Source organism: Cervus elaphus, chromosome 24 (assembly GCF_910594005.1).
Source record: "Cervus elaphus chromosome 24, mCerEla1.1, whole genome shotgun sequence".
NCBI lineage: Eukaryota > Metazoa > Chordata > Mammalia > Artiodactyla > Cervidae > Cervus > Cervus elaphus.
The window spans coordinates 27,444,802-27,469,117 of NC_057838.1; the positions used below are offsets into that span (position 1 = coordinate 27,444,802).

A 24,316-nucleotide genomic window follows, 5' to 3' on the forward strand; every position below is an offset into this window, starting at 1 on the left:
CATCTTTGCATGGTGTGCAGATATTTCTGCCGGCTATATTTCCATGAGTGGATTTCTACATTAGCAGAAATGGGCTAATGGGCATTCTTTATTTTCAGAGAAACTGCCAAATTCCTTTCAAATGGTGGTGTCAGTCTACATTCCTAACCAGAGGGTAGGGGACTAATTGTTTCGCTACACCTCATCATCACTTGATATTCTTATTGTTTTTATTCATCTGATAGGGGAAGCTATTTTTAATTTTTATTTTTTACTGAAGGATAGTTGATTTACTATCCTTCAACACTGTGTTGATTTCAGGTATACAACAAAGTCATTCAGTTACATATATTTTTTTCTTCAGCTTGTTTCCCATTATAGGTTATTATAAGATATTGAATATTATCCCCTGTGTTATACAGTAAATCCTTGTTGTTTACATGTTTTATGTATAAAAGTGTGTATCTGTTAATCCCAAACTTATCCCTCCCCATCTCCTTTCCCCTTTGGTAACCGTATGTTTGTTTACTATGTCTGTAAGTTTATTTACTATGTCTGCTATGTTTACCATGTCTGTTTTGTGTGTAGATTCTTTTGTATATTATTTTTTAGATTCCACATATAAGTGATATAATATTTGTCTTTCCTTCTCTGGCTTACTTCACTAAGTATAATATTGTCTAGGTCCATTTGTAGCTGCAAATGGAAGCATTTCATCCCTTTTTATGTCTGAATAATATTCCATTGCATTTATTTATCACATCTTCTTAAACCAATCACCTATTGATGGGCACTTAGATTTTTTCCATCTCTTTGCCTATTTGTAATCATGCTTCTGTGAACACTAGGGTGCGTGTATCTTTTTGGATTATAATTTTATCTGAATCCCAGGAGTGGGATTGCTGGATCACGGTGGCAACTCTATTTTTAGTTTTTGAAGACCCATGCTGTTTTCCATAGTGACTGTTCCAATTACATTCCCACCAACAAGTGTAGGCGGGTTACTGTTTCTCCTTGCCCTCTCCAGCATGTTATTTGTAGACTTTTTAATGATGGCTCTTCTGACTGGTGTGAGTGATATATCACTGTAGATTTGATTTGCATTTCTTTGTTTAATAATTAGTAATGTTGAGCATCTTTTCATTTACCTCTTGGCCATCTATATGTCTTCTTTGGAGAAATGTTCTTTTAGGTCTTCTGCCATTTTTTGATTGGGTTGTTTTCGTTGTTGTTAAGTTATGTTAGCTATTGGTATATTTTAGAAACTAAGCCATTGTCAGTTGCATCATTTGCAAATATTTTCTCCCAGTTCATAGGTTGCCTTTTCATTTTTTTTTTTATGGTTTTCTTTGGTGTACAAAAACTTATAAGTTTGATTAGGTTGCATTTGTTTATTTTTGTTTTTATTTCTATTGGCCTGGGAGACTGACTTAAGAAAACTTTGGTATGATTTATGTCAGAGAATATTTTGCCAATGCTCTCTTTAGGAGTTTTATGGTATCATGTCTGAATGTTTAAAAAGGCTTCCCAGGTAGCACAGTGGTAAAGAATCCTCTTGCCAATGCAGGAGATGGAGATGTGTGTTCAATCCTTGGGTCAGGAAGATCCCCTGGAGGAGGAAATGGCCATCTACTCCAGTATTCTTGCCTGGAGAATCCCATGGACAGAGAAGCCTGGCGAACTTCAGTCCATGGGGTCACAAAGAGTTGGACATGACCAAGCAACTGAGCATGCATGCATATATTCTAAATAAAAGTCCAATATATGTTTTCAAATATTTTCTCTCGATCTGTGGCTTGCTTTTTCATGTCCTTAACAGTGACTTTTGAAGAGTAAAAGTTTTTTTGTTTTGATTAGGTCCAATTATTAACATTTCTCTCTTAGATATTTTATAGGGTTTTACAAGTTATTCTTCTAAAATTTTGATACTTTTTTATCTTTCAAGTTTTTATGGTTTTTAACTTATTGGCATTAAATTATTCAGAACTCTCCCTTATTTTAAAACTGTATTTATTTGGTTGTGCCAGGTCTTAGCTCATTGTGGCAAGCAAGATATTTTCAGTTGTGCCATGTGGGATCTAATTCCCTGACCAGAGATTGCACCCAGGCCTCCTGAGTTGGGAGTGTGGAGTCTTAGCTACTGGACTGCCAGGAAGTCCCAGTTTTTGCTTATCAGTCTTTTAATATTTGTGAAATCTGTATGATGTCACCTCTCTCATAGTATTGGTAATCTTTTAATTTTTATTTTTATACTGCTAAGTTTTGCTAAAGGCTTACCAATTTTATTCATATTTTCACTGGTTTTTCTGTCTTGTTTTCTATTCCTATTTCTACTGCTCTTCTGATCTATAATTTCCTTCTCATCTGCTCACTCTTGGTTTAATTTGTACTTTTTTTTTTTAAGTTTTTCAAGGTAGACACTGAAGACATCAATTTGAAAACTTTTTTTAAAACACCTAGGCCTTTAGTGCTATAAATTGCTCTTTACTGTTAGTGGCATCTCACAAATTTAGAATGTTGGGTTATTGTTTTCATTCATTCATATTTTCTAATTTACTTTTTGATCCATGAGTTAATTATAAATGTGTTATTTAGTTTTCAAAAATTGGGGAATTTTCCCAGTATGTTTCCATCATTGGTTTCCAATTTAATTTCACTTTGGTGAGAGAACCTACTTTTAACGTGAATCCTTTTAAATTTATTAACTTATTTTATGCACCAATATATTGTGTGACTTGGTAAATGGTCTGTGTGCATTTGAAAAAATGAATATTCTACTATTTGGGGGCATTCTTTAAATATCAGTTAGATCAAGTTGGTTTTCTTCTACATCTTTACTGATTAATCTTCTACATTTTTACTTACATATTCAAGTCTTTTACATTGTCAGTGATTTTATCTTCTCTTGTTGTACTAATTATTCAGAGGGAGGTTTGAAATCTCTCAGCCCGGTGAGAGCTCTGGGCACCCTTCCCTCCAATCCCTTTAGGTGGTTCTTTCTTTGGCCTTTGGGAGTTTCCTCATACACATACACTGATCAATATTCAACCAAAAATTTAGGTGGGGACCCTCTCCTGAGCTCTGGAACTTTCTTTTTTTCCCCTTTATTTTATTATTTTTCAAATTGAAGTATAACTGATTTACAGTGATTCAGGAATACAGCAAAGTGATATATGCATACATATTTTTTCTTTTCAGATATTTCCATTACAGATTATTACAAGATGTAGAATCCCTAGGCAGATGGCCCTTGTTTATTTTATGTTTGGTCGTGTGTGTCCATTGGTTCCCAGTTCCCAGTTTACCCCTCTCCCCCTTTCCCCTTTGGTAACCAAGAGTTTGTTTTCTCTGTGAATCTATTCCTGTTTTGTCAAGTTCATTTGTGTCTTTTTTTTTTTAAGGTTCCACATATAAATGATAGATTTGTCTTTGTCTGACTTCACTTAGTATGGTCATCTCCAGGTCCGTCTGTGTTGTTGGCATCATTTCATTCTTTTTTATAGCTGGAACTCTCTCTGTTTGAGATCTCTGTTCTCCAGTACTCTGCCCTTTGAACTCTGGCTGCTCTGACTACCAAGACTTTCAGCTCTTTCAACTCAGAACTCAGCCTCTTTTTCTTTTCTTTGGCCCTGTGGGCTAGAAACTCTCCTAGTAGTAAGCTGGGGAAATCGTAAGCTCTGCCTTATTTTATTCTCTCTCAGGAATCACTGTGCATCGTTAAGCATGCCTGATGTTTTCAAAACCACTGTTTCATATGCTTTGTCCAATTTTATAACTATTTCAGGCCAGAGGATAAATCCAGTCTCTGTTACTCTGGACTGGAGCAGAAATCCTAACATCAGCTCTTGACTTCATAACTTCTCCCACTCTCTGCCCAACGGCTATCTTTTCTTTTTTTTTTAAAACAAAAACTCTCTCTTAAATTTTAAAGTGGGATTCTGTCACCTCCTAGCTTAACAGGCTTCAGTGGCCCCCACTGCTCCGGAATAGCGCACAGCTCACACAGCCCTGCACGGTGTGTTTCACACTCCCCTCTTCAGCTTTATGAATGAATGAAAGTCGCTCAGTCATGTCCGACTCTTTACGACCCCATGGACTCTACAGTCCAAGGAATTCTCTAGGCCAGAATACTGGAGTGGGTAGCCTTTCCCTTCTCCAGGGGATCTTCCCAACCCAGGGGTCGAACCCAGCTCTCTCTCACTGTAGGTGGATTCTTTACCAGCTGAGCCACAACTCCGCCTCTTGCTCTTTGACCTCTAGCTTTATTACTCTGGTCTCTGGTGCCTCAGGGCCTTTGCATATGCATATGCTATTTCTTCTCTTCCCATATCTCTGCCATCTCTAGTTGGATAACTCTCACATCCCCCTCAAAGAAGCCCTCCACGGCATCTCCAACTGGAATGTTTTCCTGCCGTCCTTTCCCAAAGCTCTCAGTTCTTTTATTCTACTTTCCTTTTCACTGATTGTATTACATCTTTGCATTGTATTCCTTCATTGCATTGTATTACATCAGCATTGCACTTCTCTGCTGGACTTTAAGCTCCAGAGGACGGCAGATAGTGTCTGCATTGTTCTCCACTGCAGCTCCAGGATCTGGCACAGAGCTCCATACAGGGCAATGAGTAAGTGAATAAAGAAGGAAAAGCACAGTGGAGGCTGTCCACAGCCCCTCAGCCTTCCCCTCCAGCCCTGGTACAATGAAAGCTTCTTAAGAAAAGTGCCTGGGATTCTCCATCTGAGGTCTTTCTCCACAGATGTGGGGCAGAAGGAGGTTCTGAGACTCCTAGAAGCAGTTCCTGCAAAATGGACAGGAGGTGAAGAATAAAAGCCTCCGTTCACACCCCACTCACACAAGATGACTGGGAGGCAGATTCTCCTCAGTCTCCAGAGCTCGCCAGTAGGACCCAGCCACTGATTCCCACAGCGGTGGTGTGATTAATAATTCCCCCATATTATTTTTGTTACCTCCCTGTATCATTTCCCCAACCCTTGGCTGGATCTTCCTAGTATCTTCTCTCAAACTGCTTTCCCTCAAATTCTTATTTTGGGGGAACCCGACTTAAGAGAATGATACAGCCAATGAAGATCATAGGGGAGTGACAGATTCCCATACGTGGGGATGATCCAAATCATCTATGCAGCATCCAGTGTGTTCCCTGGGCTTCAGAAGTCTGACATTGGAGAAGGAACAAAGGAGGGAGCTCTCTGTGCAAACCCTATAGGCAGGAGTGGGAAACGAGCAGGCTGTATTGGATTTCCTTCCCTGCCCCAGGAATGGAATGACTTTTCTGCTCCAACAAGCTGTCTTTGATTTGTTTCAAGAATTCTCCTCCCTCATCTTCAGGAACGATCTCCCTTCTGTGAGCGTGATGATCCTTCACGTGCCAGTGAGACAGATCACCTGCCCTTCAGGTCACGTTGCTAACGTCAGCCTCAGTACTCTTCCTGCTCTTGCAAAATGTCTCTTTCACAAGCCAGGATCAACTTCTTGACAGAAGAACAAAATATGGAACACAGTAAGTTCAAGGGTCTGGCCTCTACTCTCCCACCCCAAATCAGGCCCAGGACTGACAATTTCTCCTGTGAACTAGGGAGTGGGTGATGGCAGTCTGATGAGAGCAGGATAAACAGACATTTTCCTCCAGAATTCTTTAGAATGTCTTTCGGATGCTTGTCCCCTTCCAGCTTGGCTATGAATCAGGTAGATTCAGTCAGGCTAGAAGGGTTTTTCCAAAATTAAAGGAAGCAAAGCCAGCAAGCCTTCAGCCTTGTCTTTGATGAATGGAACTTGGCCCAGATGCCTTCTCTGAGATTATATAGTCTGAAAACACACACTGAAGATCCACCCTGAACGCTGATACGTACCCCAAATGACGTATTGCACAGAGTGTTTGCTGAAGGATGGGAATTGTTGAAGTCTGATCTTCCCCCTGTAGAAGTAGAGACCCAGAGCTCCCCTGAGCTTCAGTGGGAGACTCCCATCTGTGAGCAGCGCTGTTCCACGTGGCGTCTGGGTGAAACTCAACTTGCCCGTAACCGAACCTCCGCAAATCAACTACTGTCCTCGTCAGCAGATATTCTCTGGCTAGAATTTGTATGTGGTACGCCATGGATTGTTTAGGTAGTTTGGGGGGAAAAATAGAGTCGCATTGGGTAACTAAGCAAGTGAGCTCACCCGGGGCGTCCTTCCAAAGCAGAGCCGTTATCCATCTTGCTGAGTTTCTGAGGCTTCACCTGTATGTAATGCATTCTTCAGTCATACTGCCTCTGGACAGTGGGTCAAAAATTGGTGAAGGCAGATGGAGATACGCAGCGGAAACCAAGTCAAGGACGACAGACAACTCTGGAGTCCCGTGAGGGGCTGGCTCATCCAGAGGTTGCCCTAGATAGAGTCAGTGGTGAGTGAAGTTAGTCATTCTCACAGAAAGACACTCCAGGAGAAGTGAAATGAACCACAGGAAGAAAAATGAAAGAGGAACACTTCCAGTTTTTTAAAAAATATATTTATTTTATCTGGTTTTGGCTGTGCTGGGTCTTCATTGCCGTGCACAGAATTTCTCTAGTTGCGGGATCGGGGGTTACTCTTGAGTTGGGGTGCACAGGCTTCTCATTGCAGTGGCTTCTCTTGTTGCAGAACATGGGCTCTAGGCACTTGGGTTACAGTAACTGCAGCACCTGGGCCCAGTGGTTGTGGATCATGGGCTTAGTTGCTCTGCAGCATGTAGAATCTTCCCAGACCAGGAATCGAACCCATGTCCTTTGCACTGGAAGGCAGATTCCTATCTACTTCACTGCTTTGGCTAAGAGATGGACCCCCCCACCTACTCTCCTGCTCCCTGTCTCTACCCACCTCCTCCTTCGAAAGAGAACTTGCTAAACTTATGGGTCAGAGCCCGACGTTCAGTGAGACATTGCACTTAGTGAAAATGCATGTCCCTGAATCCTTTCCTGCTGGAAGAAAAACTTGTGGTGTGTAAGCAGTTGAACATATATGAGACTACATCTACAGTATAAATTTCTAGCAGGGGGATTTGTGAGTCAAGGTAAGTGCATTTAAATTTTTAAAATTTGATAGCTATTTCTGAATTGTCCTCCAAAAAGGCTGCACCTCATGGCAGAGACTGCTAATAATCTACCCAATATCCATTCACCCTAACTCCCTTAATAATCAAAATGTTACATTTTGGGGCCTTCCATGCTGATGGAGTGGCCAATGAGATGTAAGCAGAAGTTTTGAATGAGACTTCCGGGAAAGTCCTTTTTTGCTTCCTGTCCTTTTCTTTCTTCCTATATGGATCTCTGTTGTGATGGTAGGAGCTGCAGCAGCCTTTTTATGACCTTGAGGATAGGCAATGTGTACTAAGGAAGGGGAAGCAAGAAGGCCAAATGAGTCTGGGTCCTTGAAAGTGCTGTTAGAGCTTTCAGACAGCTCTGGGCTGTTTCTCAGACCTGAGCAAACAAAGTTTTAATTGTTTTAAACTACACCAGGCTTCCCTCATAGCTCAGTCAATAAAGAGGTAGAGAATCTGCCTGCAATGCAGGAGACCTGGGTTTGATCCCTGGGTCAGGAAGATCCCCTGGAGAAGGAAATGGCAACCCACTCCAGTATTCTTGCCTGCAGAATCCCGTACAGAGGAGCCTGGCGGGATACAGTCTGTGGGGTCGCAAGAGTCAGACACAACTTAGTGACTGTATGTATGTATGTATAGGCTGCCCTCTGCTGCTAATAGCCCAGTGTAGTCCCTGACTGACTTACATTGATTTATATTCTCATCTGTAGTGTATGATAGTACCTCTTCCCTCATGCCACAGATGGTAAGTCATCTGCTAGGTATTACATCCTACCCTATTTTTATCATTTAATTAATTTTTATTGAAGCATAACTAACATACAAAGTTATATTACTTTCATGTGTACAACATAATGATTCAGTATTTGTATATATTGTGAAATGACCACCACAATAAGTCTAGTTAATATGCATCACTATGCATAGTTACAGAATTTTTTTCTTTCGATGAGAACTTTTAAGATCTACTGTCTTAGCAACTTTCAAATATGCAGTACAGTATTATTAACTATAGTCACCATGCTGTACATTACAGCCTCATGACTTATTTTATAACTGGAGGTTTGCATCTTTTGACTCCATTCACCCATTTCACCCACCTTCCACGCCCCAGCCTCTGGCAGCCATCAGTCTGTTCTCTGTGTCTAGGAACTTACTGGGTTTTTTTGGGGGAAGGGGGAGGCCCTGGATTCCACATATAAGTGAGGTTATATAGTATTTGTCTTTCTATGTCTGATTTACTTCACTTTGCCACTGTTCCTTATTTTTAGCTCTTTAGTTTCCAGCAAAATTATCCTTCAAGAAATTCAGGACATCAGGCAGGAAAAAGTGAAGTAAATCACTGGGTTAGAGATCTCAGGAGCAGCCATATTCAAGGGGTGTGTGTGTGTGTGTGTGTGTGTGTGTGTGTGTGTGTGTGTGTGTGTGTGTGTGTGTGTGTGTGTGCATGCTCAGTCGTGTCTGACTCTTTGTGACCCCATGCACTGTAGCACGCCAGGCTCCTCTGTCCTTGGAATTCTCCAGGCAAGAACACTGGAGCAGATTGCCATTTCCTACTCCAGGGGATCTTCCCAACCCAGGGATCAAAACCATGCCTCTTAAAAAAAAAAAAAAAAAACCCAAAAAAACCATGCCTCTTGTGCTTCCTTCATTGGCAGTGTCATTACCACTGCGACACCTGGGAAAACCCTTTTCCGGGGCGGGGGGGTGCATGCTAAGTGTTCAACTCTTTGCAGCCCTATAGATTGTAGCCCACTAGGCTCCTCTGTCCGTGAGATTCTCCAGGCAAGAATATTGGAGTGGGTTGCCATGCCGTCCTCCAGGGGATCTTCCCGACCCAGGGATCGAACCTGCATCTCTTATGTCTCCTGCATTGGCAGGTGGGCTCTTTACCACTAGCACTGGGGTGACTGCAGCTATTTGAGTAAATGAGACACCAGAGAAAGACAAGCAAGTGACCTAGGATGACTGAATAAGGTGTGGGGAGACTAGTTTGCTCAGTTAGGTATTTCCCGGGTATGTGTACTGAAAGCACTGTTTTTTCCATGTAAAAGCATCTGCTGTGCCTTACTTCTCTCTCACATTCAGAGTAAAATCTTCTGGAAGCCTGGATGGGCAGGACAATTCAAGTAACAGTCACCGGCAGAAGCAAAAGGAAAAGGGCAGTGTTGGGGGAGAGAAGATTAAACAATGGGATGATGCTGAATTAGGCAAATTTTACATCTTCTTCCAAAACTTAAAGTTTATTAAAGGCAATCGTTTGAGCTTCAGTTTCTGGAAAGTACCAGAATACACAGAAGAACTATACAAAAAAGAGCTTCATGACCCAGATAAGCACGATGGTGTGAACCCTCACCTAGAGCCAGACATCCTGGAATGCAAAGTCATATGAACAAAGCCAGTGAGGTGATGGAATTCCAGTTGAGCTATTTCAAATCCTAAAAGATCATGCTGTGAAAGTGCTGCACTCAATATGCCATCAAGTTTGGAAAACTCAGCAGTGGCCACCAGACTGGAAAAGGTCAGTTTTCATTCCAATCCCAAAGAAAGGCAAGCCCAAAGAATGTTCATACTACTGCACAATTGCACTCATCTCACATGCTAGCAAAGTAATGCTCAAAATTCTCCAAGCCAGGTTTCAGCAATACATAAACCATGAACTTCCAGATGTTCGAGCTGGATTTAGAAAAGGCAGAGGAACCAGAGATCAAATTGCTAGCATCCGCTGGATCATTGAAAAAGCAAGAGAGTTCCAGAAAAACATCTATTTCTGCTTTATTGACTATGCCAAAGCCTTTGACTGTGTGGATCACAACAAACTATGGAAAATTCTGAAAGAGATGGGAATACCAGACCACCTAACCTGCCTCTTAAGAAATCTGTATACAGGTTAAGAAGCAACAGTTAGAACAGACATGGAACAACAGACTGATTCCAAATTGGGAAAGGAGTACATCTAGGCTGTCTACTGTCACCCTGCTTATTTAACTTATATGCAAGAGTACATCATGTGAAATGCCGGGCTGGATGAAGCACAAGCTGGAATCAAGATTGCCAGGAGAAATATCAATAACCTCAGATATGCAGATGACACCACCCTTATGGCAGAAAGTGAAGAAGAGCTAGAGTCTCTTGATGAAAGAGGAGACTGAAAAAGTTGGCTTAAAACTCAACATTCAAAAAACGAAGATCATGGCATCTGGTCTCATCACTTCATGGCAAATAGATGGGGAAACAGTGGCTGACTTTATTTTTTAGGCTCCAAAATCACTGCAGATGGTGACTGCAGCCATGAAATTAAAAGACGCTTGCTCCTTGAAAGAAAAGCTATGACCAACCTAGACAGCATATTAAAAAGCAGATACATTACTTTACCAACAAAGGTCCGTCTATAGTCAAAGCTATGGTTTTTCCAGTAGTCATGTATGGATGTGAGAGCTGGACTATAAGAAAGCTGAGTGCCGAAGAGTTGATGCTTTTGAACTGTGGTGTTGGAGAAGACTCTTGAGAGTCCCTTGGACTGCAAGGAGATCCAACCAGTTCACCCTAAAGGAGATCAGTCCTGGGTGTTCATTGGAAGGACTGATGCTGAAGCTGAAACTCCAGTACTTTGGCCACCTGATGCGAAGAACCAACTCATTAGAAAAGACCCTGATGCTGGGAAAGATTGAAGGTGGGAGGAGAAGTGGTCGACAGAGGATGAGATGTTTGGATGGCATCACTGACTTGATGAACATGAGTTTGAGTAAGCTCTGGGAGTTGGTGATGGACAGGGAGGCCTGGAGTGCTGCAGTCCATGGGGTCGCAAAGAGTGGGACACGACTGAGTGACTGAGCTGAACTGAACTGAACTGTGTCTTTTACAGTTATCCCTCTCCCTCAGGAGAATGTAATTATCTCTACAAGTCAGTATACAGCAGGGGTGACTCACAAAAGCCCTGATTATTTGTTGTTGTTGTTCAGTCACCAAGTTGTGTCTGACTCTTCACGACCCCATGGACTGCAGCATGCCAGGCTTCCCTGTCCCTCACCATCTCCCAGAGTTTGCCCAAGTTCATGTCCATTCATTATACCCCCTGCTTATCTGCAGGGAGTGCTCCCTGTGGGAGAAGAAGTGGAATGTCCCCTCAGCAAACAGGCTTGGTGAGCCCAAATACTAGCAAAACGATGTAACATGCCTTCAGTGAACTGGGCAGATATAACCTTGAATTAAAAACATACACTGGAGAAAGTTTACAACAATTATATTTTTTCAAAAGTAGTGATTAAATTTCTAAAAGCATATTTTTAAAGCCCTCCAAAACCTCATTCTGTGGGTTTAGCCAGAGAAACCAGCCCGGGACTAACGACCGAGTAGGACTGTCATTCTTCGCCTCTCCTCTTAATCCAGCTCTCCCGGGCCTGCCCTGGCCTCATTTTCTGATCTGGGCACAGATTCCATTGAGATTATTTGGCTTCCTGTTTCACCATTCGGTCTGAGCCTGCAGATTCTTTTTAAAGATTCTAATACAGCAGATGCATGGGTTTAAAACTGAGTACAGTGGAAGGACATGGCAACCCACTCCAGTATTCTTGCCTGTAGAATCCCATGGACAGAGGAGCCTGGTGGGCTACAGTTCTTAGGATCACAAAGCGTCTGACACAACTGAAGTGGCTGAGCGTGCACTCACAGTAGAACTAAAGAGGTTGCTAGAGTTTCTCTCTTAGTTTAACAAACATGCATTAATAAAAACAAACTTTTATTTTGGGGGACCATCCTGAATCAGGACAGTAGAGAGAAAGTTGCAAGAGAATGAGGGGGAGGATAAACATGGCAGGAACTTAGACAACTTGGCAGTGAGGAGGGAGATGGGGAAAGTGTTGTGGAGGTTTCCAGGCCCCGGAGGGCATGGAGAGGCCCGGGTGGAGTCACGCTAACCGACTTCCATCCCCTCCCTCCACCTGCCAGCAGCATGGCCCTGGGCAAAGTGTTTAATGACTCTCAGCCTTTCCCATCTAGACACTGGAGACATATATAATCTACTGCATAGGGTTGTGGTGAGGATTAAATGAGATCATTTCCATCTAAAGCCAAGCACCGACTAGGTAGTGGACAGATGGTACCTCTTATTATTATAGTAGCCAGCCTCCAGGAAGGTCTTAAAGCAACCTTGTTGCTCTGTATCCACACCCCTGCATGGTCCCTTTCCACGCTGAATATTGCTGTGTGACCAATGGAACACGGATGGGACAGCACGTGAGGGCTCTGAGCCCAGGTCACGAGAGGCGTTCGTCTATCTTGGTCTCTTCTCAGCCTCTGCCTCAGTCTCTTCTATCAGTTGCTCTGGGGAACTGCCTGGCCACAGGGTCACTCAAGAGGCTGTAGAGAGAGGCCCACGTGGAGAAGAACAAACTTTCCAGCCATGTGAACCAGCCCTTTGGGAAGCTGGTTCCTCCAGTCTCACTCAGCTTTCAGCTGACTGCAGTCTCAGCCAACATGCGATTGCAACTTCATGAGACACCCTGAGGCTAACCAATCAGCAAAGTCACTTCTAGATTCTAGACCCAAAAAACCATGAGATATAACAACTGATTATTGTTGCTTTAAGCCAGTACATTTTGGGGAGATTTGTTATGCAGTATTAGACAACTAAAATAGGAGGATATTGACTCAGTGATAAAGAATCTGCCTGCCAATACAGGAGACGTGGGTTCAATCCCCGGGTTGGGAAAATCCCCTGGAGAAGGAAATGGCAACCCACTCCAGCATTCTTGCTGGAAAATCCCATGAACAGAGGAGCCTGGTGGGGTGCAGTTCATGGTGTCACAAAGAGTCGGACATGACTTAGTGACTAAACAGTCAGTAAATAAAGCACTTTTTTGGGGTGCTCCACACCAGAATAGTTTTAAAAACATGACTGGCTCATAAAATGAAACATCATCTTTGCATGCAAACTTGGTCCCAGGGACCCACAGGCCATGTCCTTTGTGATCTTATCCAGAAAACTCTGCCTTGGACAGAGCCTAGTCCCTCCCCACCTTCAGTAATGGGCTGCTTGGTCCCTCTTTCCATCAGCAGACCGTCACTGGCTTTCTTGTTGAGAACCATGAATTCAACCTATGAGCATTTTAAAAACCAAAAACAACTTAAACTTTAAATTACATGTTCATTCCAGGAGAATATATATATATATATATATGTAATTAACAAGATGAAAATAAAAATTACCTTTAGTCTCACCACACAGATCATGGGCTGATATCCTTCTGGACTCTTTTGCACAATATACTCTTTTTAAAAAAGTAGTCACTTTGACTGTTTTGGTGCTTTTTAAAATTAAATATGATATAATATGAAATATCTTCCAAGCATTAAGTGAATATTATTTTGAAACATTCTCTTAGTGATTTCTTAGATGGTCCATGATGTTTTTTAATCTGTCCTGTATAGCTGAGGACCTAAGTAATGTCCATGGTTTGTTTTTTGTTTCTTTTTAAAAAACTTTTTTGCTGTGGCCAGCACTGCAGGTGGGGATCGAAAGTGGTCGACACACAGTTTGGGAAAAAGAAACTAGAGACAGAATTAAAGTTTTAAAGATGGGACCAGGGAACTCAAGATCTCTTGGGTCAACAGCCCTGTTCCTCAGAGCCACATGACTTTTATTTAGTGTCTTGGCAAGCAGAAAGTATCTGTGTGTTACGATGAAGTCAGCCTCCTGTATCCCCAGTCATGTCTCCCATTTTATTGGTTATTTTAAACTAGCTTTGTTATTTGCTTTTACAAGGGCCATCACCTAGCTGAAGGTCATAGACCTGCATGTGCCTTGGGAAAACATCTTAGTGTGTGCACAGCAGTGTTCTGAACTTGTGCTGACCCGGCGTTCCAAGGCCCACACTATGTTTTTCCTTAGCTTAGCAGGGCATAACAACCCCAACTGATCCACCCAATGTACTTTTATTTGGGTTATGCTGTATTGCTATATTTTGCTTTTATTCTTTTCCCATGGTGATTTTCTCATGGCTTAGCCAGAGCAATAGGCAGCTGACCATTAACCCTTGCACTGTTTAATTTTGAAATAATTACAGATTCATTCCCCCAATGGCTACATTTTACATAATTATAGTACAATATCCAAACCAGGTTTTGACATTGGTATAAAGTTGTGTATAGTTTGTGTCGTTTTATCACGTGTCGATTTGTTTAATCACTACCACAGTCAGTCGTCAGTAAATGTCATATGCAGCAGCCATCCAAGTGAGGAATGGTTGTCCTTAAGGAGCAGGTCTGTGGGACGGGATAGAGTAGGGGTGGGGGATTGGAGCAGAGGAATGGTGCTTTTGTATTTAAGTCCCCCGCAGTGTGCGTGCATGCTGTGTCCAGATCTTTTAAACTCCATGGACTATAGCCCGCCAGGCTCCTCTGTCCATGGGCTTCTCCAGGCAAGAATACTGAAGTAGGTTGCCATGCCCTTCTCCAGGGGATCTTCCCGACCCAGGGATCGAATCCGCGTCTCTTATGTCTCTTGAATTGGCAGGCGGGTTCTTTACCTGATGCTGGGAAAGACTGAAGACAGGAGGAGACGGGGACAACAGAGGATGAGATGGTTGGATTGCATCACCGACTCGATGGACATGAGTTTGAGCAGGCTCTGGGAGTTGGTGATGGACAGGGAAGCTTGGCGTGCTGCAGTCCATGGGGTCGCAAAGCATCGGACACGACTGAGCGACTGAACTGAACACCTGAAAACCGCTCCCCCCCCCCCAGTATTATATATTTTTTAAAAGCATGTGAACGTATTATTTTGATTTGATAAATGACAATTGCTTGTCGGTTATTTTAGTTTATTATCGGGCCTCCCATAATTGTATAAACTTAACACCAAGCGACCTGGAGAAGGAAGTGGCAGCCCACTCCGGTATTCTTGCCTGGAGAACGTCATGGACAGAGGAGCCTGGGGTCCATGGGGTCACAAAGAGTCGAACACGACTTACCACTGAACAACACGAAGCGCAACTGCACTTCTCCGGGAGCAAACTACAACTCCCAGGATCCCCCGGGTCGAAGGAGCCGGCACCCATCGGACGCAAACTGCAATTCCCAGAATTCCGCGAGCCAAGGAAGCGGTCCGGCCTCGGGCTGAGGCGGCGGGACCGGCGAGCCTGCGCACGTGCACAGCTGACGCGAGGGGCTCGCCAGCTGGGCAGGCGCACGTAGGGCACCTGCGAGCCGGGCGAGGGTGACGGACCAGACGGCGCGCAGGAGCCTGCGCTCCCTTCCTGGACCTCCACGGCTCCGAGCAGGCGTCTGGGGCAGCGGCGGGCACGGGTTCGGCCAAAGCCAGCTCCGCGGAGGGCCGGCCTGGAAGCTTCAGCCCTGTGGAGCCCGGGCTGTAGGGTGCAGGTGAGGTGCGCGCACTCGCGGCGGGCAAGGGTTCCGCGACGCGGCTGGGTTTGGAATTGAAGGAGCTGCCCTGCGACCTCCCCCGGAGGGGTGGAGAGGAGCGGAGGGGGATTTGCGGCTGGGAGGAGTAATGTGGCTCGGGGCCGAAGGAGGCGCGGGAGGTGGCGAGGGTGAGGGGAGGTGGACCCTCGAGGTTCAGGTACCGCGGGCCCCGGCGTGTCAGCTAAAGACCTTTGCTCGGGGCTGGCACCGGCAGCCGCTTCCCACGCCCTTCTGCTTGGGAGATGGTGCGCATGAGGCGCGGGTGGCGGGGAGCCAGGCGAAAAGCGCGGAGGGGGCCTGGCCCTCCCAAGCTCCCTGTGAAGGCAGTACCAGGACAGCCCACAAGTGACCCCTGGGCTCCTTGGCGGTTCAGCACGGTGCCCACTGTGTGTCTGGTGATGACAGCCTGGCATCGGCTGCTTGACGGTGCTGAGATAGCCTCGGAAGTAGGGACACAATGGGCTTCAGGCCCCAACATGTTTGTAGGAGTCCCTCTCCTGATGGATATCCTCTGCTAAGGTCAAGGGCTCTCAGGCCAGAGTCCTGCCATAGTGGTGGGCAGCTAGAGTTGCCTTTCTTTATGCCTGCCAAGTCTCAGAACCTACTTTTGGAGGAATTGAGAATGGCATGGGCATGGTTATGGGGTGAGCTATCTCATAGGATTTGGTGGCTCAGAGCACAGACAGAATAGGGTTCATTTACAACATATGTTGTGCTACATGTGCAGGGCATTCAAATTTTGGCTCTCATTTACTAAGTGTGCGCCCTTGAGCAAGTCACTTATCCTCTCTGAACCTCTTATTTCTTCGCAAGACGGGGTTGCCATGAGGATTAAATAAAATAATGCTGTGCAAGTTGGAAGCCCAGTGTCTGGTGCACAGTGAATGTGCAGCAAATATTAGCATCTGTGATCGCTAACAGAAAATGTTAGCGGTGAGATTGGAACCGAGGTCTGTATCACTGGAATTAGCTGCCCACTCTGACTCTCATGGATCTTGGAGATCTATTCTCCAGCTCATCCTTCACATTACAAATGAGAAATCTGAGTCCCACTTGCCAGCAGAGCCAGGAAGGAGCACGAGGGAGTCCCCTCTTCCCCAGGGATGGACAGCACATCAGATCCTGAGTCTTGGGCCCTGGGAGGGCGAGGAGAAGCAGAGTGGGGATCCTCAGCAAAGAGGAGGATGGGGTGCTGGTGACTGCAAGTGCAGTTCCCCCACACTGTAGCCGTGTGTGTCCTGGTGGCCTTGATGTGGCAGGTGTCAGAGCATTTTTCAAACTGACCTTCTGGTTGGCAAGTTCTTGCTCTGAGCCTTGCTTTTGAAAATACTTAGCAATAACATAGGCTTCTAGTGAATACTGAGCTAACCAGAAAATTAAATTATCAAATGCTCCAATCCCCAAATGTCCTCATTATTCTCAGTTGGTTGTCAGTGGATACTCTTCCCCCAGGCTTATCATCTAGTAGATTTTTTAATTGGATAAAATCATGAACATGAAAGGCAGAGCCCAAAAGTGTCACCGTAGGCTTTGAAACCAAACTTGGGTTTGAATCCCAGTCTTACCACTTGATAGCTGTGAGACACTGGACAGTTCTCTGAACAATTCTGAGCATACCTCCTCAAATGTGGAATGAGATTGGTCACACCTGTTATAACACCTATAACACCTGTTATAGATTTGTAACAGGGAACAAATGAGAGAATTCTTGTCAGTCACTGAGCATTGTTCTTGGCCTGGAGTCAGTGCCAGTGATTGGAAGTTATGGCATTGTTATGGTTAATAATAATTATATAAAAATAATTGTCAGGCACTGTGCTTTGCCTGAGTTCTCTTTGAATTCACAAAACCACACTGTGAAGTCGATATAATTGTCTGTTTTTCAGACTAGGAAATGGAGGCTTGCAGGGTTTAAGAATTGGCCCAGGCAGACACAGAAGAACAAATAGCTACATGATACCACTTAAAGGATGAATATAAAATAGTCAGACTTACAGAAGCATAGCGTGGAATGGTGGTTGCCAGGGGTTGTAGGGAGGGAAAACGAGACAGTATCAGTGAGAGGGTGTAAAGTTTCAGGTAGACGAGATGGCCGAGTTCTGAGAGCCCTGCTGCATGGCATACAGCTGTGAGCCTGCAGTTCACAATACTGTAGTATATGCTTCAGATGTTGCTTTGAGGGTAGAGCTTACGTTAAGTGTTCTTATTACAAAAACTAGTAAGTAAGAGGACAGAGGAAACTTTCGGAGGTGATGGATAGGTTATGGCATAAATTATGGTGATGGTTTCCTGGGTATCTACTTATCGCCACCCTTAGCGTGTTGTGTATGTTAATTATGTACACCTTTTTGTGTGGTGAAAAAATTTAAAAGGACAATTGGTGTACGATGATGCAGCTGCTGAGTGTCAGGACCAGAGCTCACATCTTGGCATCTCACTCCAAAACCGGTGCCCTTTACTTCCCCTCCCCTGCTGCTTGGGGTCTTCATGGTTCTAGAAGCCCGCCTTTGACCTGGGGCAGCCTCCAGTGTTACAGCAGGTAGCCTTGGGCCACTTGGAGAAGAGGCAGGAGCCTGCAGCCTGGCTGAGGGTGCTTCCTGTCCGTGTCTGAGGTTGGCCGAGGCTGGAGGATGAAGCGTTAGCAAGGGGCAGCCAAAGGGCCCTTTGGGCCCTAGAGGCTCTCATCATGGACCACAGGGCCAGGGAAGGGTGTAATCTGGGTGAGACCCAGAAGCCTGGTTTGGAGAAGTTATCTTGTCTAGAAGCTGGGAAGAATCCCAGAGGCATGTGCTTCTTCTGGGCCTGACCTCTGCTTTGGGGAGGGGGTTCGCCTGCGAGTTGTGGGTTTGAGGAGAGCTAGCCCCACTGCTTTCATCTTGGCAGCTTGTGAGAGCTCCCACTGCCCCTCAAAACCTTTATAAAGAGTTGGAGCAAATAATTTCTAAGGGCTCTTGCAGCCCTACAAAGTATTGGTGTTGTCATTCTAAATATGTGGGTTAAACCTGTTTGCACAGCCACCAGGGTGGGTGGGATAATTGTCACCCCACTGTGCGCCCCACACCTCCCTCCGGGTGAGAGAATGACCACGGCTCCCTGAGCTACTTGCCTGGCTGGGTGGGAACAGTTACACACCAGAAGCCTTGTGTTGCTAAGTTACAGTTGAGGGCCTGTGGGTCTTTGTTTCCGGAGCCGTCCACAGCTGCTCTGCCCTTGCATGAGGAGAACTCACAGCTCTGCGGTCTTTCCTGCTTTGCCATCACCGACTGTGCCTCTGAATCTGAATTACTGAGAACCCCAGAGTCAGGCACAGGCTTGAATTCTGGTGCTTCTGCTTGAGCTGCAGGACCTAGAGGAAAGTACTTAACCCCACTAAGCTCTAGTTTTTCATATTAGAAGAAAATGGAGATAATACGAGTACTTGCATTAGAGGGCTTTTGCACTGAGGCTTAAGTGGAAGTGGGCAGAGAAAGGGCTTAGAACAGTGACTGGCACATAGTAGGTGCACATGAAGCAAGATGGTGGTAGATTAACCTCCACCCCCTGTCCAGAGGCCAGTATGCTCTTCCTGACATGTTTCAGAAGAGCCATCAATCCTTCCATGTTTTATTTATTTATTTGGCTGTAGCAGGTCTTCATTGCAGTGTGTAGACTTCCTTAGTTTTAGGAGTTAGGCTTGTGGGATCTAGTTCCCTGACCAGGGATTGAACTCGGGCCCTCTGCATGGGGCGTGCAGAGTCTTAGCCACTGGACCAGCAGGGAAGTCCCAGTCTTGCCATGTTGTTTGGTTTCCCAGGTCCTCACCTACATACTCAGGACCCAGGGTCTGTCAGGAAACCACACCTTTCACTCTGCCAGTGGTGACTACCATCAGTAGTCTTTTTTTTTTTTTTTAATTTAAAAAAAGTTAATTTTATTTTTGTCTGCATCAGGACTTCATTGCTTTGTGCAGGCTTTCTCTGATTGTGGCGAGTGGGGGCTACTCTTCGTTGTGGGTTCTAATTGTGGTGTCTTCTCTTGTCATGCAGGCTTTGGTACTTGCGGTATGTGGGCTCGTAGTTGCAGTTTAAAGGCCCTAGAACACAGACTCAGTAGCTGAGGCACATGGGCTTAATTGCTCCGTGGCATCTGGGATCTTCCTGGACCAGGGATTGAACCTGTGACCCCTGCAGTGGCAGGCAGATTCTTATCCCCTGTACCACCAGGGAAGTCCCATCAGTACAGTCTTAATGCTAAGAGTTGTCTCTTTTCTCCACTTTGAAAAGCATAACAGAGGGCCCTTTCCTGGCTGGGCAGTGGGTACTCAGCCCTGGGCTAGGCTTCAGGGAGGGCTTGGGGATCTGGTCGGCTGTATTGCCACTATCACTGTTGTTCCCAGAACAGACCTTTGGGTCCGGTTGTTTTAGACACACCCGGTGACAAAGAACACCCTGGGGACCTTCAGTAGTGGGGGTTTGTGGCAGGAATCAAGGCACATCCTGGGGGACTTCAGGAGTTATCAGGGTGAGGCTGGGTCCCAGAGCTCGCAGGAGGAGTGACAGTGGACACTGTTAGGAGCCAGAGAAGCAGTCCAGCCTTGCTCCCTTCAGGAATCCATTTCTCAGGAGACCGACCTTCTCCCTGTGGGCCTGCAGGTGTGGGCATCTGATACAAGCACCACCGCCTGATCTGACTTCTCAGGCATCTCCACCGGTGGCTGCTTTAGGCCCAGCCTCCTCTCTCATAGATTTAGCTGTGGCCTAGAGAACTGGGCTGGTTTGATTTTGTTTTGCCACTCAGCATTATAAGTGATGTGGCTTGTGTGGGAAGGTGTGAGCTGGGGAAACTTTTCTCAAAGTGGGGCTTAGAGTAGGGCAGCTTTCTCAGTCTGCCCCGGGAACGTAGGCTTATGCATCATTTCGCAGAGGCTGGGGAAAGGATTTACTAGCCTCTATGAGGAGGAGGGCTGTCCTTGGTGGTTTACCCTGGGTTGGACAGAAATGCCCTGCTGGGTATTTAGAAGCTGGGATTGCAGAATTGTGGAATGTTACAGAAATCTCAGAGGACTTCCTGAAATTGAGTTCACACTAGAGTCACCTGGAAGCTTTATTAAAAACATGGGTTCCTGGGTTCCCTCAGGGATTCTGGTTTAGCAGGTCTGGAGGGGCCCCAGATTTTGCATTTCTCATATCCTGGGTGATGCTAAGACTGCCTTGGGGGACCCCGTGTCCACCTCACAGGTTGACCTTGATTTTCCAGACCGCTTCCTGGCAGGGCAGGGGCTCACTACAGTCGCTGATTCCTCTGTGTTAGAACAGCTCTAAGCCTTAGAGAAGTCCTCTTCTTGTCTCCCATGCTGAAATCCCCCGTGACTTCCTTCTGCAGGCCTTACTTCAGGGCCCTGGTGGCCCTCGCAGCCATGCTAGGGGCAGAGTGGCAGCTGGGACCACATGTCCATTCTTCACCCTGGGTGGCATGTGTCACCAGCATGCGTGTGTGACCACTCTGTTAGAGAGGGGTGCAGCCCCCCTCTGCAGCAGCCTCACTCTTCCTGCTCTGCCCCTCAGCGTTTGAAGATCACCCAAGGTTCAGGGGCTTCTTTTCCCCGAGGAAGAGGGCCCTACTCCTCCTTGCATCCTACACAGAATGGGGTTTCTGGATCTTTCCTGATCCCGGCTGCCCCACTGGGAGAATCCCAGAAGCACGTGTATAGAATAGTTTCATATCAACAATTAGGCGCATAGACTTTGATTCCTGACAAAGGTGTATATTTAAAGTTTAATCATGAAGAAACACCAAACAAGCCCAAATTGAACATACCAGAAAATATCCGACTCTGTTAAAAACTGTAGAGGCCATGAAAGTCTGAGAGGCTGCCCAGATTAGGGGAGATGAGTGAGACATGCTGCCTGGCCACCAGGCTCTGCCTTGGCTTGGATTCTGGGCCACAGTATGGAGACCACGAATTACTAACAGTATTGTATCAATATTAATTCCCAATTTTGTGTGATACGAGAGAATGTTCTCATTCTTAAGAGATAGATGATGAAGTGGCAGGGACTAAAGGGGCAAGATGTCTCTGGCTTATTTTTAAAAGGTTCAGAAAAAGAGAAAATGGTAAAATGAATGTGTCAGATTAGCAGTTGGTGGTAAGGGTAAGGATGTAGGAGAGTTCTTTGTACTATACACACAGTTTTTTGTTTTTTGTGTTTTTTTTTTATAAGTCTGGGATTATTTCCAGATAAAAAGAAGGAAAGCAGGTAACGAAAGCAGATAACAGAGATGACGTTGTAGCCAGCCCGCCTTCATTAGTCTCATCACTGCTTCCTGCGTGATGTTGGGCAGGTCTCTGGGCTTCGGTTCTACCATCTATAAAATGAAGATCATCATGTAAAGTGGAGAACCCGGCACCTCATGATTGGCCAGTAGATGTCAGCTCTGATGTGGTGGTGGTGGTAATGATGCAAGGAAGGAGATGAGGGTGACATCTTGGAGATGAGGCCAAAGGAAAACCCTCGCTGAGGCCTCTCGCCTCCTTATTGCTCGCTCACGCTGGGCCCCAGGCTCCCCGAGTGTTTGGCAGGGACTGCTGTGACCTCGACACCACCTGGCTTCCCCCTGCAGGGGCCTCACAAGTGATCACTTGCGCCCAGGGGGCTCCACTGGTGAAATGCACGTCTCCTGATGCTGCCCACTCTGTACCTGTCTGTAACACACTGCCCTTTCAGCTGCACGTGGCTTCGGGCCTGCCTGTCATGGCCCTGGGGTGGGAGAGGAGCCCATAGCTGGGTGACCTCATGGCTTGCTTGGTGGGCAGATGTGAGACCTGGGCGCAGCGGTGTGTGCTGTGGACGGAGGTTTGCTGTGGTCATTGCCAGCAGGGACGTGTGGACACCTAACAGGGGCAATCATGTTAACCCCACGACCACAAAAACACCTCTGAAACCTTGCTCAAAACCCCCCCACCCTTCAGGTCGCTTCCGTGGATAGCCTCAAGTCCAACCAGGACCATTTCCTGTCACGCACGCTTCTCCCTCCTTCTTGGTGGATGTTTTATGCCGCTTGTAGTGCGCGGCCTTCTGACCCTCTTGATGTAGTCAGTCGTGCAGGCATGTTCTGAGCATCACAGCAGCCACTCACTCGATTCTCTTTTCCTGCTTCATCCCTGTTGGTGACATTGCTGTTTCATCTCTGTTATGCCAGAAAGGGCAAACACAGGGGGCTCTAACTTGCAAGTGACCCATGGGTGCGAAGCAAAAGCCAGATGGTGTCACAGCAAGTTGTGCGAGCAAGGGTCTCTGTGTTGGTGGGACTCACTCCACCTGTTCAGCTGCCCCGCCAGTGCTGAGTGCCGTGGAGCCTTGGCCGTCCTCAGCAAAGCTTGCCTCTGCCGTCGTGCCAGAGTAACACAGACTGGAACTCTCTTGCTCCACCCACAGCTCCACTGGTCCACCCTGGGAGTTCTGTCCGTCCTGTTTTATTAATAAGAATGAAGAGTCACCATGTTTAGCTGTTGACAGAGGATGAACAGCCGCATCTTTGCCTTTCTTTGCTCTTTATACTAAACTGAGGAGTTATTATCCATGTTAAGTTTTTGGTCTAAGCATGTGAACTTGTAACTAAATGTTAAAGATGCCCGATCACTTAAATATTAGGTTTTACAAGGAGTACTCAGAGGCTGCCAACGTTCGGCCAAAATGTCAATGCTTTTGGCAGAAACCCTGATGTCTTGTCAGTGTTCGTTGAGGTTTGTCAGTAGCATTGATGGAGATCTAAGTTTGGACCCCACATAAACATGATGTGAGGAGTAGCAGTTCCGCGTTCTGCTTCTGGTAACCATAACTAGGAGGGGGAAGGAGCAGGGAGAGCTCACTCTGAGGGCGTTTGAGTTTTTGGGACTTGTGTGCTGTTCACGAACTGGCGATGTGTGAGATGCATCCCTGCGGGACAGAAGCTTCCATTGTTCAGCACCAGTGATTCAGGCTGCATTTAGGGTAAAAGCATACTTTTCAATAATTGACAAGAACTCTCTGATCTTTCAATTGGGGGTATGAACAACCTGTTAAAATAAAATTGTTGTACTATTAATAGAAAATCTTCTTTAGACACTATCACCAGCCGTCGTCTTGGCCTGGCCCTGCCAGTCTTCTGAGCCTGGGTCTGGTGGGTGCTGGCAGTCCTAGCCTCCTGGCCCTGCTCCTGGGAGAGTGACCAGTGACCAGCGGCTGGTCCTGGCAGTTGGGAACCCAGTACAGCTGGCCAGGTCAGCAGCAGAGGGCTTATTTAAGACCTGAGCTTACATCCTGGGGCTCGTTATACTGGCAACAAGGCCAACAACCCCAGTCCTTGGGCCTGTCTGTCATCTTCACTCAAGTGGAATAGTGGTCAGAAATTACAGACTAGGACATTTCCCATTTTAAATGGATTTCTGGCTTTTCTGGAAAACCAGAAAAGTAGTATTACAGACTGAATTGTGTCCTTGGAAATTCATAATCAAAGCCCTGACCCCCAGTGTGACTGTATTTAGAGATAGGACCTTTAAGGAGGTAATTAAGGTAGGTCAGATGGTAAAGAATCTGCCTGCAATGTGTGAGACCCAGGTTCGATCCTTGGGTCGGGAAGATCCCCTGGAAAAGGCAATGGCAACCCATTCCAGTACTCTTGCCTGAGGGATTCCATGGACGGAGGAGCTTGGTCATAAGGGTGGGGCCTTAATCTAATAGGACTGGTGTCCCAATAACAAGGAGAGACACCAGAGACCTCTTTCCCCTCAGTGCACACAGGAGGTCACCTGAGGACACAGTGAGAAGGTAGCCATCTGCAAGCCCAGGAGAGAGGCCTGAGGAGAAACCAAACACGTTGACACCTTG

At 45.9% G+C, this 24,316-nt stretch overlaps 1 protein-coding gene across 4 annotated transcripts in view; it reads left to right on the top strand.

The window, feature by feature from the left end:
- Positions 1-1,650: 1,650 nt before the first annotated feature.
- Positions 1,651-24,316, top strand: part of POMGNT2 (protein O-linked mannose N-acetylglucosaminyltransferase 2 (beta 1,4-)) — a 75,943-nt gene continuing 53,277 nt past the window's right edge. For 2 of the 4 annotated variants that reach the window (XR_006337510.1, XR_006337511.1), the window contains exons 1-2: positions 1,651-5,495; positions 14,869-15,428. Coding sequence is in view for 1 of the 4 variants with exons in the window: in XM_043885890.1 (XP_043741825.1) it covers positions 5,438-5,495 (58 nt within the window). In the remaining 3 variants the exon portion in view is untranslated. Of the gene's footprint in view, positions 5,496-9,137; positions 9,435-14,868; positions 15,429-24,316 lie in introns of those variants that run through there. The other 2 variants (XR_006337512.1, XM_043885890.1) reach the window with 2 other exon arrangements.